The sequence below is a fragment of the Punctularia strigosozonata genome (assembly GCF_000264995.1).
Source record: "Punctularia strigosozonata HHB-11173 SS5 unplaced genomic scaffold PUNSTscaffold_1, whole genome shotgun sequence".
In the NCBI taxonomy this organism is placed as follows: Eukaryota; Fungi; Basidiomycota; class Agaricomycetes; order Corticiales; family Punctulariaceae; genus Punctularia; species Punctularia strigosozonata.
The window spans coordinates 688,822-702,506 of NW_006767433.1; the positions used below are offsets into that span (position 1 = coordinate 688,822).

Below are 13,685 nucleotides of genomic sequence, written 5' to 3' on the forward strand. Positions count from 1 at the left end.
AGCCGTCCATGGACAGGGATATGGTCGATAAATCACAGCCAGTCATATTGTTCAACACCGACAGACAAAGCGAATACACCTTCGTACTATATCAGTCTCGACTAGTTCCGTTACTTGAAGTACGCTTCGGAAATGCCAGGCTAATCTTCGTCGTAACGACCGTGCGCTTCGTTGTAAAGATCATACGCATCGTCAATCTGAACGTCCGGCTTCTCTGGTTTAGCTGGCGGTGGTTTGGGCGGTGTGACGATACCCTTCACAGCGATAGCCAAGTCATCCTCGACCTCGACCAGACTAGTACTGTTGGCCGGCAGCGACTTGGCGAGCGCCTCGACCTCCTTGACAAGCGCTTTGAGCTGTTCTGAATCGCGCTGCAGATGGAAAGCCGCTTCGGGCCTTAGCGCGTCCTGTAAGCGCTGCGCGGTTTTGCGATAGTTGCTAACACAACGCGGGTGAGCATACATCTGAGATGGCGGTGATGGAGGGCTTACTTCATCAGGGTCTGCCGGTCGAAGAGATCGTCATACTCCTTGTGGCTCTTGCCTGTCTTCGCTTTGATTCGTCTCTTCGCGTTCTCAGCCCAGCTCTGGACTTTCTTGAGGTACACGAGCACGTGCGGCAAGGGACCCAGAAACAGGTGGCGGTAATGTGTATATTGCCAATCCATCTTGCGGCTCTGCTCCAGGCACCGGGAGTAGAATGTTGATCTCGCTTGGTCATTGGCGTCCGGCGCATGCTGACGGTGACGGAGTTTTCGACGATATATTGCCTGGACTATACGAACATATTCCAGCTCCTTGTCGGAAGGTCCTTCGACCAGGGCATCGGCAGGGGCGTCATCGCTCAACTGCGTCGCTATGGCCTCCGCGTCGACCTCGGGCTCATCTGGTGATAAATCTTGTTCATCGTCCGCATCGTGCTTGTCGTCTGATATGCCCTGAGCCTTCTGCTCGTCTGCTTGAATCTTCTGCAGCATCGCTCGGACAGATTCGGAGTTGGAGACGAAGGGCGCAGCCTCTCCCCTAAGAGTCGTCCCGGTGCCGGAATCGGTGGTCAAAGTCAACAATTGTGGAATCTCGACGATCGCGCTGTAGATCACCCGCCGCACGTTCCGTGGAGGAGGATCGCCAGCAACGGAACGGCTGGCATGGTACAACTGAACGAGGCCATCCAATGGCGTAAGCGGTATTTGGCGAATGACTCGTGCGAGGCCGGACCAATCTCTTGCACTGAAGTATCTATAATGCGGAGGTCTCAGGACACGCCCGTATAGCGAGCTTGGGGCTTACTCGTCGCAAAGAGGAATCACGCGATTTCCTCGACATGAACTAAGCGCCATTACAATCTTAGCTCTCAGCGCATCATGTCGGACGTTATACCCGACTGTTGCATGATATATGTTATCCATGGATTGGGCGAATTGGAAGACTGGGCAAACTCACGAAGGCACATGCTTTTGCACCTGCGGGAGGGCATGTCAGAAATCGACTAAGCAGATCAGCCGCATCCAAGTAATGACGTACACCCGCGACATGAATGCGCCTCTAACGGCCAACCCATAATCACCCAAAGGGCGGCGCTTGAAGAGAAGATTCACTGTTTAGGTGCTGGTCAAGGGCAATCATATTTACGCATGCAGGTAACGTACTCGTTGTAGTTGACAATTGCTGCAGTAGGTTTCGCATGCAGTCGACAAGAATGAAGGTTAAAGACATTGAGAATTGCTTCGCGGCGAGTTCAATCAAATGCTTCGAAACGCGGACCAGCCAGCTGTATGGCATGGTTACGTCGTGCAACGGGGGCGTCGAACCAATTCTAGCAAGCACTACCGAGTATGTGCAAATTTGATCGATGAAAGCACACAGGATGGAGATGTCGATGCTGAGGGGAGTTTCGACTATGTGCCTGTGGGTTTCGGTCAAGAACAAAACGGGCATCAGAGTTTGAATCATTTCTCACTTGAGACAAAGAACAAGACATATCCAACTTGCTGAGGATGACTGGCGGACGGTGAGATCATAGAATATCGATGCCTTCGTCGTCTTCATGTCCCGGAGGAACAAACCAGGTACATCATTCTCTAGCAACGGCGCTCGGAAAATGTAAGTTGGCGCTTCGGCACGATCAAACTCATAGGCCAAGGAACATAGTCTCATAAATTGGGTGAGAATACGGTCTGGAGGGGCTCGATGAACTTGGTAGAACGATTCTCTGATCCACTCCTTCACGATTGGCAGGGTGGTTTTTGCTTGGGGAATGCTGCTGAGTGACAGGTTGGCGGGTGATCCCATTTCGGGCAGAGGCGGGAACAATGAGTCATACAAACGTTCGAGCCAGTCCCTACAAGCACAATGATCAGTTTCTATGAGGATCTCACGAGGAGTCGATGGAGAATACCTCTGGTACATGGCTCGTTCGCGATCTCCGAGCCGACAGAACATGAGTTGCAAGATGGAGATGTGCTGGAGATGAAGTCCGATCTGAGTGTTATACCAGGAACGGTCCATTTTGACTGGGTGTTGTCTCGCACATTCCACCGCTTTGCAACCAACGGTGACGTGATTGATGCAAACGGAGAATGCCGTGCATCGCGTACGACACGCTTCATCTAGGCTAGCGATGCGAATCTTGAGGCGATCAGTTAATATCCTTTGGACAGCGGATGCCAATGGTCGACTAGATACGCGATGACCAGCGTCGTCGGTGTACAGCACGGGTTGTGAGTTCTTCATGATCCAGGCGCCCAAGTACGTCGAAGAAGGTATGAAGAATACATCGTCCTCCATTGTGCGGTATCCAAAGAGTTGCTGAACGGCCGGTTGATTGATTTCCACGTGGTGTCCAGCACCTAACTCTCGAAGTAGCTGAGCATAGGCACGATAGAACTGCAGGACAGCCGACACATGAGACGGGGTTGCCTTCTGGATCCCTGCGGGGTTTGAACCGCAGATGCAGTCGAGTGAAAACAGAGCGGCCGGTCTGTTACCGGTCTGTATGTAGAACTTCTGCGCGAGTTGTTGTAGGCGTATCGTGTCCTCAGATGCAAGCGCGTGAAACATAGAGATCTAGAAACCCATCACGTTTTTAGACTTTTCTACAGGATCTTCTACAGGATCAGTGGTTGACTTGCCTCGTCTGCATGCTGCTCCGCAATAGCAGCCTTGTCAAGGCGACCAGACAATGCCAGGAACTGGGCCAATGACCCTCCGTGTTGGCCGACAACGGTGCCCAGTGGTGATGAGGTCCACATGCCTTGGACTAGACATGATGCTGCTCTTCTCAGGCTCTTCGGATTTGCAGAGTCAGTGAGAAACAAGCGGATTGCATCTAGAGGTCGGGCTGGCAGCGGAACATCAGTATAAGAGCACATCAAATCTGTTCGACGAGTTTCACTACCTTCGGCCAGATGCAGCTCAGCCGCCTCGAGTATGCGTCCTTTCGATTCCAAGAGCTTTGCCCGGGCGATGTCGAAGTCAAAGTCCTCAAGGAATTCAAGTTCCTCTTCGAAAGAGGCAAAGAGCGGGGCCGCTTTTCTAAGAACATCATGAATATATCATGCAACGGATGTGATGTAATGAGAGGACATACTCCAGTTGCTCGTTCTCGAAATAGTGTATGCGAGCAACGTTGACGATTCTCTCTGCTACCTCTTCTGCCACATCGTTTTTGTGATCCCGAATGACACTGATCGCATCATCAAATAGCCCGGCTTTTCGGAAATGTTGGGCAGCGGATGTATATTCGCGGGCGTGCAGAAAAGCTTTCGCTGCGCTAACATCGTCTTCAGCTTCGACGAAGCACTGTCCGGCAATCTTGTAGTATGCGATCTTTTCCTTGGTCGCTCCTTCTGCAGATGTGAGAAACGCACGTGCTGCCTTGGCAAATGCTTCCTTCCTAGCACGTGCAGCTTTGAGGACGCCAGTCGTCGTAGAGCGCGCCTTATCCCGAAGATGATACGCATGCGAGACCGCAGCCTCACGCTGCATCTCTGCACGTTCGTATGCATGCATTGCCTGCATAAACCGCTTGCTACGGAAGAGTGCTTCCGCGGCTGTTGCCCATTCCTCTGACCCACTATGAGTTACAGAACTCCTGGCAAAAGGACCTGACTCACCGACTGTCGACGAGACGGCGAGCTTTGGCACGTCAGTGCCGGGCGTACAACTTTGCACAAGGCCGCGACTGGTCCATAGCAGCTGAACGCGGAGTTAATGCGAGCATGTCAGCGTTGCGTTTGTGGCAACGTACCCTCATGGGCTCTCCACGCTCTGAGCAATCCACAACCCAAAGATTCTTGCGCGCCCTCGTCACCGCCACGTAGAGGAATTTCAGCTACGGAATGCTCAAATGAGAAAGTGTCGTTGCGTCCAAACTGAACCAACCTCGCTGCATATCCCCGCGTGTTTAATCTCGTCAAAACGAGGAGCCGCTGCATTCTGACGCGCATCCGGATCGACGGCGTTGAGAGTGACGCGCCATTGGGACACATCCACGGTTGAGTCTTCGAAGAAGTTATACAACAGGACCTAGAATACCAGAGTGAGACTGGTCGGTCCATCGATCACGATGATACGGAAACACGTGCATCGTTGAATTCTAGTCCTTTGGACTCGTAGAGTGTCCTACCGTAGAGCATGATTAGGGAACATTCACGCAGAACAAAGTTGTGAAGGCTGACATGATCAGCCCGATGTCGCCGACATCTGCGCGCAGCCTGTCTCTTGCGGCATCATCCCGAACAAGAATGCCTTCGCGAGGGTCAATATGTAATGATGAACATGGAATGATGGACCTACATTGCTGAGCACCGAATTCTATGGGAGCACCACTTCGGTTCCTAGTTAGAGTGTGTATCATACCGAAACGCGGCCACTCACGCGTCACCAAAGAGGAATTGCTCGTAACGAACTGTATCTTTGTCCCATCCGTGGAAGAAGACGGGCTTCAAGCCGTCGATGACCCCGCGCTCCTCATCTAACATATCGATGGCGTACGGCCAGAAATCGATGATAAGTCGAATGAGCGACTGCAGTGGGTTTTAGCGAGCAGACCATAGTAATACCGCATCCCGACGTACGGATGCACATTTGACGATACCCCCATGCGAACGGTAATTCACCAGCAACTGGAAGGAGCGCGGCTGCACGGGGGGAGCTGGTGCAATAGAAGTATTCGATGCCGCCCGGCTCCGTTCCTAGATCACAGGATCAGACCGATTCTTAACGAAGCGGATTAGGCACTACCTCAACTCGATGCATGAATGCCTTCAAGTCGTTGAACCGGAAGGCGCTGCCCACAGAAATCGTTTGAGCCGTATCCCCTGCGAAGAACAGCCCGTTTGAGTTCACGCATAGCATGCGCAGCACTACAAAGGTTGGGCTGGTTAGCTCTGGTGGCACACGACGGCACTGATGTACTTACGTAGGGCGTCTATAAGAAGATTGTCCTAGGTTGCCGTTCGTTGTGACTCCATCATTGCTCTCGATAACGGGTTTACTGTGGCTCCTACCTGCACTTCGTCCACGTATCTTTACAGGTATGGGTGAGCTCAGCGGCATCGGGTAAGGCTCTCTGCTCACAGGTAATCAATCTTCTTATGGCCGGCCTTCTGATTCTGGAGCGAGGCGATGAGGCGATGAGTCCTTACAGAGGTATCAGAGACAGCGTTCAACGTTTCAACAGAGCCCGGTCACCTGTCCGCAGCATCGTACTGCCGGAGCTGAATACGCTGCTTCGTATACGCTTCAAAGAGAGAGTATATTACTCCGCGCTGGCGTGCGAATGTTGACTGAGTTCGATGACTGAGGCTCTCGTATGCAGTGAGGTCGAGGCTTGAACGTTCACTAAGAACGGCTTGCTCGGACCCTTTGATGATTCCTGCGGAGACGTCAGCACGGTATCCTATGATTTCCGCTTGAATGGCGTACCCATGAACTCGCTAAAAACCAAGGCGGGATCTGTAATAACGATTATGTCAGCATTTGGACAGCTAGGGGCACTGCGTGTTGCGTACCAAGGCCCTTAGTCAAAGACTGCGGAAAATGGGACCAGTAAGATTCCAAAAAGACATGATATGAGACGAAGGAGTCCCGTTTCTGCAGCATGTACTCGTTCGAGTTGGTCTGCTCCTCGTCCACCAGCCGGTCGTTCATCGGCCCGATGTCCTGGATTGTCGTCTCGACGTCGGCCTCGAGCAGCTTACATAACTGGACAGAGTATCAACGGTGGTCACTGACGTGCGCGAGAGTAGGCGTAGCCCACCCCGAACATCGAGGGCATACCTTATCGTATGTGATGAACAAAGGAAAATGTTCATCGCGCAGCTCGCTGAAGCGCTTAGGAAGGTCACTCCGCCAGTTTTCCTCGTCGTCGAGATCGACTAGGCCTTCGTCGCGCCCTGTGCGGATCGTGGAGAGCTTCGACAACTCTTTCGCTGACTGAGCACCCGCGGCGAGGGAATCCAGCATCTTCCCGAAGTACTCTTCCACTTTCGTGGCGAGGACACGCGACTGGGTGACGAAGACTTGGCGCGGTCGAGGCATGGACTCCTTATGCAGATGCCACGTCCGCTCAAGTCCCAGCATCTTGAAGAGCATAGTGGTCGTCTTCCTGAAAGTGGGAGCATTTCAATGTACAGGAACATAACACGCAAGCGGATCGCAACGCTCACCCTGTACCGCTACGACCTATGACATAACAGGAGTGCGGATGCTCTATGATCTCCTGTTCTTGTGAACTGACCGCGAAAGGATGTACAACGTCTTGATTCGCGAGGAGACCTGAAACTAATTTCAACAAGTGAACATGACACGCTTAATCATGGAACGCACTGTTAAGGAAAGCCTATATCACTGGTTAGCAATCCATTCCGAGGGTGCAACATTTCTTCTTGACTCACCTGCGAGAACGTGACGAACTTCTCCAGACTAACATTGGTTTAGCGAAGGCGCGAATTCAAACACATAAAACACTTACACTAACAAAGCATGCAGCTGGACCGCGGGGCATTAGCAAATGGATCCTTGGTCCAGAAACGATTCACATACCTCGTCGAGATCCTCCGTCCGAACATTCGGAAGTTCCACAACCGGTCCCGCGACTACGGTCTCAGGAGCCGGGAAGGAGGCTGGCAAGTACACGTTGTCCCCTTTCGTCAACGGCTTCATGCGATATGTACACCTGCAAACAGAAACCAGCTTCAGCCTACAACGAACTCGGGCCGCCGCGGTGTCTGATACTTCACCTATACTTGTATTCCTTCCCGCCTTTCTTCGCCAGCTGGGTTCCGACTGAGTTCCAAAAACGCTGATCAAGCTGCGCATGGGTATATATTCCGAATATCTTGATGACTGCGGTGCAAGCGTGAGCCTCGACATAGATCATACATCCACTGCTATCGAGCGCGGTTTACCTTGACGCTCGCCCTGAAAGAAGCGAAACACATGTGGATGAGTATCGCCGACCGACAATTGAGCTAGAACTAGGCTTACATCGGTGCCAAATTCGGGCACGCAATCGACCTGATACTGTATTCATAACGTCAGCTAACGAGTGTCGCTACGGCATCATTTCCACGTACGACGAGACGCAAATCCCTCGTCATCTTCGCTTCGAAGATCGGGATGTCTGTATCAGGACCGTTCAAGCGCTTCTGGTTGTCGTCGGAGAAGTGGCCTGTCGACAATTCCCTGGAGAAAGAACATGCGAGAGCGCCTTTGGTAAGCACCGCGTTCATGAGATGGTAACAGAACACCGACTTGATCTTCTTGACGATAATCCTGAACGTCTCCCGGTCCTTTTTCCTTGTCTCCCGCAGCTTCTTGTCCGCTCGGGTCGAGACCAGGATGCGCCACTCGCCGAAGCCCTCGACGCTGTCGAAGTAGAGCGCGGCCTTCATGGGCTGCACCATCGGGTAGGCGGCGGGCGTCTCGGACTCGCTTTCGAGATTCTTGCGACTGAGCTCCGGCGACGCCATGCGCGTATCCTCGTTCGTGCTCGAGTTGGGCTGGTGCGGGTTCGATAGCTCTTCGTTGATCGCGTTGAGGACGGCTTCGTGTGTTTGAGGCCAACGTACCACCTCTAGGTACCACTGCAAAACGGGATCAATGCACGAGTTCCGGCAAGAAGATATAAGCAGGGTTCTGACCGTCAGCGATTGCCTGAGCTCGTCCAACACCTCGTGACGCAGCACGTCTGCCTCCCGACGGGTTTGCGGTACCGGTGCTCCATACGCGCGAAACGCGTTCAGCTCGGACGCTTTCAGGTTCGGCCCCTTGTCGATCGTCTTCTGACGCGGTCGCTTGCCGCGTTTCTGCTTGTTCTCCCGTTGAGACTTGCGCTTTAGGGTGATGTTCACTCCCAAGGACAACGCTTCGTCGTCGTCATCCTCTTCTACCTCGAGGAAGGTATCCTCAGGGCTGTTGCGACACGCTGGCGCGTGTGACGATGGACCACTCTCTGGAAAGATCGTGGTGGATAGCACCTCCAAGACAGGGGATGCGGTTTGGACGCGTTGCAGTCGCCGACGAAGGTCGTCGAGCGACTCAGCGTCCGTGTCAGCGTTATTAGCCAAGGCGCACAGGTTGGCAGACAGTTGGGCAAGAAGAGGTTGCCACATGCGCGTGAGGTACGCGCCGGCGTTGCTCGGAAAGTGGCCAAGAAGCCACTCTCTGAGGAACGTCAGGGGCCTTTCGTCGAGAGCTAACCGCCAATAACGTCCATCAATTTATCGTCCCCTTATGCGAATGAAAAGGGCCGAGCGGCACCAGGCGTCGTATCGACTTACCGCTTAAAACGTACTCAAGAAGGTAACGTTGGTGGTGCGTGGCTTGCACCCAGTCTTCCACGACGCCTCGAACGATGGCATCGGCCTCGGCGGACGTCTTAGATGCGTGCAGTAACGTTGCATTAGATTTTCGAAGTGGTTCATTGTAAGCATTCATTGCAGCGAGTCAACGTTTCGCGGTGACAGGGGTGAAGAGGGAGAAAGAGGTACCGCGTCAGCCCGAGGGTCGGCTAGTATTTATGCGTGCTTACGACCGCAAGTTTTGAGTTTGAGACTGGCCCGTGGCCCTATCTACCGCGATAAAGTTCACAACTTGGGAAACCCTCTGGTGCTTGGCTATAACGTTGCTGCACATCCTTTGTTCTAGGTAGAAAAACACTAGTCACGTCCGAGCCCGATGCAGCAATTGTAACTGGTAACCGTCTCACATGCACTAACACGCGCCAAAGATAACCCATAACAAGGACTGCGACATCCTGCACGATAGAACAGGAGCAGCGCGCGGTTGTAGGCGTGGCCCAGGGAAGGGACAGTAATGTTGTGCAAGCCGGTGACCGCGAGGCAACCCGCCGGTCCCTTGCGGGGTGATAGGGGGGTTTCCTGTTTGGGACAGTGCAATAGACCAGAAGAAGCTCGTTCATTGGGTGGGTTTGTCATGTCCGACCATCACACCTTCTTCACTTCCAGCTGAAAGGGCCGGTGTCAATGACCCAAACATACCCATAGCGGCAGGATGGCAACACTACCCTCGGCCCCCTCCACCCCACTGACCACGAGCCACACCACCACCCGCATGCCACAGACTCCCGTCTCTCATTCTGCCATTCCCGACGACATGGACGCCTCCGACGCCGTGCTCGACATTTCCCGGCATACGCCCGTGGCGGAAGATAGCATTCGCTATCAACATTATGCGCCGGACGGAGATGCGAAGCCCACAGCCATGGACGACAGCGCGGTGTTAGAGGGCACGACGCTCGCGCACGACTCGGTGATTGCCACGGACGAGGCATCGCCTGGCGCCGACGCCAGCGCCCACCCACTCCGGCGAGGCGCCGACCCGAACGCAAATGGGCGGCCTTCCCTCGGGATCGATGCCACCTCGCCCGCGCACAGTCTTCCCAGCCCACCCCTCACGCGGCGCACGTCGAACGCCAGCCACTCCTCGACCCGGTCGCGTTCCCCACATACCTCCATACCCATAGCGGACGACGAAGAGATCACTTTTTCCACCTCGAACTGGCGTACCAGGACCGGCATGGCGGAGAGTCCGGCAGAAGAAGACGTAGCGGTCTTCTCTCTTGGCGAGGAGGAGGACGAGTCGGGCGATCCGGGACCGTCCACGAGCGCGAAGCGACGGGAAATAGTGCACCCGCTTCAAGATCTCAACGCTTCCCGGCCGTCTCCTCCGCCATGGGAGGTCATCCATCCACCACCGGGAAACGGCGACCGCCTCGAGGTCAAAGCCGCGAACGTTGGTACATACTCCACACATCGTACGCTCGGGAAGACGTCCGGTATGGGTTATGACGGGTTGGATGACCGAGCTTCGTAAGTCCCGTTATACGCGCTTAGGCGCATATCTTGGGCGCAGGCTTATGCCGATCCTTTGTTCCTCGTTCAGGCGACGATTAATACCTAAATCCTCCTACTACTTCGGTCCACCACCAGCTGGCTCAGCCTACGGCTCCGAGCCTATCGGCCACATCGGCGTGCATTATCCTCGCGAGGTGGTACGAATAGAACGCGACTTTTCCGGAGGCGAAGTGATCCAATTCGCGTCTTCCTATCCCCTGGAGCTTGAGGGTCGAGTGAGCGTCCTGTCTTCCCCTTTGGGTCTCCGCGGTCTCTGAGCAGGCGCCATCTAGATAACCCCCACGCAGTTCCTGGAAGCGATCAATGCTATCAATGAACTATTGATCTCCGCCCATAGCCTTCGATGGGCCTTCGTTGACAATGCTCTCGAGTTCTTCTCTCTGCAACTGTCTCGACTAATCGTGAAGACTCACTATGAGAGGGTACGTGCGATCCCATGTTGTGTTATACCTTTCACGACTGATCTGTCATCTTTACACAGGAAATGGTGAAGCTGAAGCGCGTTGTCGATGACTGGAACCACGCGGTATTTAATCCTGCTGGGTTGAATATATTATGGCCCCGGAAGGTCGCCTTCCTATTCGTAAGTGGCCAGTCCTCCTGGTCTTTGCTTGGCTAACCTCTGGCTGGTTTTCTGTCAACAGCTCGAAATCGAGTACTATGTGAGCACTCAAATAATTGAACGCTATCCTTCGTCTTTCTGACCCCATTCCTTCCAGTGAACGCACTCAGACGAGGCGCATCCGCTCGTTTCGCTCCTTACACCTACTATCTCTCGTTTATCCGTTTCACTTGGGCACCGCTATCCACCGCAATATCTTATATACTAACAGTATACGGTCAGGAATTATCCATTATCCGACGTCGGTCAATGATACTTGCATCTGCCTATTCATGCCAATAGACATTCGATTGCATCCCTATTTCTTTCACGCCGTGTCTCTCGGTCACCTGAACCGACGAGCATCTGGTCTCGCTGGACACAAGCAATATATTTGTAAAGTCAGCACCCTCTACGGGCACGGATCCCTGCGACACGAGGATACGAGCCTGACCCCCCAAAAAACCTTCGACCCCCACGCGGAATAACAGGAACGCAACGGTGTTTACGTGTTTCCAGACGGAGGACAGAAATCAAACATTCCGACGTCCGGAGGGTTAGCGCTCTGGCCGTCGACCGAGAAGCCCGTGCCCCCCCTAATCCGCAACCCGCGCGGGTCGAGGAGCGGATGTTGCGATCCCAACCCGCGACGGACCAACCTGCGGGAATTACCCTATATGGCAAATCCGGTCACGGGACGGAACGTCGGCGCCCACGTGAGGACTTCGCGTCGGCTTGTTCGCTCATCACGTCCATATCGAGCAGGAGGGCGCGGATGGCGGGTGGAACGTCTACCCGCCATCCGCGCCTTCATCCGCGCCCAGCAAATGCTTATAAGGACCGCGTTTTGTGCTCACTGGTCTTCAGAAGTTGCCTTCTACCGAACGCGACATCTACGGTCTTCTCTACACGCTCGCTCGCCCCACGTTCGCTGCATCTCACTGTCGTTCACCCATCATGATGTCCTTCATCGACACCATCCTGACCTTCGTGGTCCTGTTCTTCCGCACCATCTTCTGCCTCGGCCCCCGCGCCGACGCCGACGAGGAGGCCCGCATCGGCATGGTCGCCGACGAATCCTTCTGCTGCCGCGGCGGCCGCATCGAACACCCCCAGATCGTCCAAACCCCTTTTATCATCATCGAGGAGTGCCCTTCCGAAAGGGGCCAGAAAGTCAACAACAGGAAGCCCTTGCAGGCTTACCTCAAAGTCTATCCTGGTCAGGTACGCGCCTTGGGACCCCTGTCTGCGTCGATCGACATCTCACCTTATATTTAGAAGGAAAGGATCGAGGTCTTCAGGCCGAGTCAGAATCCGGGGGAGATGAAGAACGCCCCCGTCGTCTCCAAGGAACAAACTGCGCAGCAAGCCGTCGCATCTGAAGTGAGTTTGATACCGATTACTATCACGTATACACAGTAACTGACCACCGCGATTTTAGATTCAACGCACCATCACGCGCCTGGAGTCCGGCGGGGAGTCCCAGTCGGCCCCTATTTCGTACTTCGAGGCGAACACCATCGAGAACAAGGAAGAAGTCGTTTTAGGCGCCAAAGCCCTTCTCTTTGACGTGAGTCCAGCGCATTTTCCCGGCATGGTTTTAAACTGACAGTTGTCGTCAATCAGATCGTGCGCACGCTTGAGCGCGTGGAGGCAAAGGAGAAAAAGTCCGAATCGGTTCCCGTGCCTCCCATGGAGGAGAAGATCCTCGAGAACGTTGAAAAGGAACTTCCCTCGTCGACCCTCGCCGACATCGCTACCGAAATCATCGAGTCTGCCCAGCAAGAAGCTTCGAGTGAGACCGAGGGCGCCTTCGCAGCTATGAGTGCTTCTATCAGCATGTTCGACCTCTCCGCCCTCTTCAAGGACGAGGCTACCCCCTTGGAGTCCGTCTCCCCCCACGCCGCGGGCCTCCCCCTCCAAGACATCCTCAACACCGAGGAGAACGCCAGCCTCGTTGCGGCGGCCACGGCGAGTACCTCTAAAGCTGGTGGTGCCGCCGCCGCGGATTCCGAGTGAGTTTGCATGCTCTTTGCCTCCTCTCGTACAACGATCCTGACGATGCATCGCTCAGATCCGCCCCGAAGCTTCAAGGCCGCGTCTCCCGCGCCCGCTCGGGCTCCTTCATACTCCGCGACGGAGTCATGCACGGCACCCCTCTCCGCGCCGCCGACCCCGCGCACCACGTCGCCCACTTCACCCCCGCCGCCATCCCCGTTTGGCAGCCCCCGCGCCCCAACAAACTCACCGTCCCGGCGTGGGATTACCAGATTCGCATGGCCGAAGACGCCCAGATAATGGCCGCCGCCAGGGCCGCCGCCGAGAACAACTAGGACGCTCCGCGCCCGACGAACATCGTACAGCCTGCCAAGGACTCGAGGGCCTCACATTGCCCGCACGCCACAGTTTTCGCCCCATCATATGCCATATGCCCCTCATCAACAATTTGACCACATCTTTCACATCTTTGCCGCCTCAGAATCGGAACAAGAATCGAAATCGGATACGGAAATGGACTCGGATATCTGGACATCGGAATCGGCATTGGATACGGATACGGAACCGATAAAGTCTCGGATATTGTATAGTTTCATCACCGGGGTGCGCCTCAGACCCTCAGACCCTGTAATCTCCCGCCTCGTCTCTCCCTCTCTCGACATCTTCTGTATCGATCATCATCATCATACTGTACCGTAATCAATT

At 54.5% G+C, this 13,685-nt stretch overlaps 4 protein-coding genes across 4 annotated transcripts; 2 read left to right on the plus strand and 2 right to left on the minus strand.

Moving 5' to 3' along the window:
- Positions 1-140: 140 nt before the first annotated feature.
- PUNSTDRAFT_139896 (uncharacterized protein) lies at positions 141-3,182 on the minus strand (the record flags this gene model as incomplete). The annotated part of the gene is made up of 11 exons (XM_007378170.1): positions 3,131-3,182; positions 2,685-3,065; positions 2,531-2,608; positions 2,398-2,462; positions 1,960-2,340; positions 1,649-1,905; positions 1,524-1,596; positions 1,443-1,462; positions 1,290-1,383; positions 492-1,238; positions 141-438 (listed from the first exon to the last, which is right to left on the minus strand). The coding sequence occupies exons 2-11, from the start codon at positions 3,057-3,059 to the stop codon at positions 141-143; spliced, it is 2,388 nt and encodes a 795-aa protein (XP_007378232.1). The 5' UTR covers positions 3,060-3,065; positions 3,131-3,182.
- Positions 3,107-8,942, minus strand: PUNSTDRAFT_129004 (P-loop containing nucleoside triphosphate hydrolase protein; the record flags this gene model as incomplete). The annotated part of the gene is made up of 30 exons (XM_007378171.1): positions 3,107-3,339; positions 3,397-3,533; positions 3,589-4,066; positions 4,115-4,196; positions 4,249-4,332; positions 4,383-4,526; positions 4,580-4,622; positions 4,679-4,748; positions 4,797-4,828; positions 4,878-5,026; positions 5,078-5,194; positions 5,244-5,365; positions 5,422-5,446; positions 5,510-5,528; positions 5,580-5,642; positions 5,694-5,877; positions 5,928-5,957; positions 6,014-6,206; positions 6,282-6,609; positions 6,671-6,779; positions 6,831-6,843; positions 6,899-6,926; positions 6,976-6,992; positions 7,047-7,179; positions 7,244-7,349; positions 7,412-7,424; positions 7,491-7,526; positions 7,580-8,089; positions 8,147-8,700; positions 8,786-8,942. The coding sequence occupies 30 exons, from the start codon at positions 8,940-8,942 to the stop codon at positions 3,107-3,109; spliced, it is 4,209 nt and encodes a 1,402-aa protein (XP_007378233.1).
- A 636-nt stretch (positions 8,943-9,578) lies between these two features.
- On the plus strand, positions 9,579-11,256 carry PUNSTDRAFT_40946 (uncharacterized protein; the record flags this gene model as incomplete). The annotated part of the gene is made up of 6 exons (XM_007378172.1): positions 9,579-10,336; positions 10,410-10,596; positions 10,654-10,803; positions 10,863-10,964; positions 11,026-11,043; positions 11,215-11,256. 6 exons carry the CDS (start codon positions 9,579-9,581, stop codon positions 11,254-11,256), a joined length of 1,257 nt encoding a protein of 418 aa, XP_007378234.1.
- A 686-nt stretch (positions 11,257-11,942) lies between these two features.
- PUNSTDRAFT_40947 (uncharacterized protein) lies at positions 11,943-13,315 on the plus strand (the record flags this gene model as incomplete). Its single annotated transcript, XM_007378173.1, has 5 exons — positions 11,943-12,206; positions 12,261-12,365; positions 12,424-12,552; positions 12,609-12,997; positions 13,057-13,315. The coding sequence occupies 5 exons, from the start codon at positions 11,943-11,945 to the stop codon at positions 13,313-13,315; spliced, it is 1,146 nt and encodes a 381-aa protein (XP_007378235.1).
- Between the last annotated feature and the right edge of the window lie 370 nt (positions 13,316-13,685).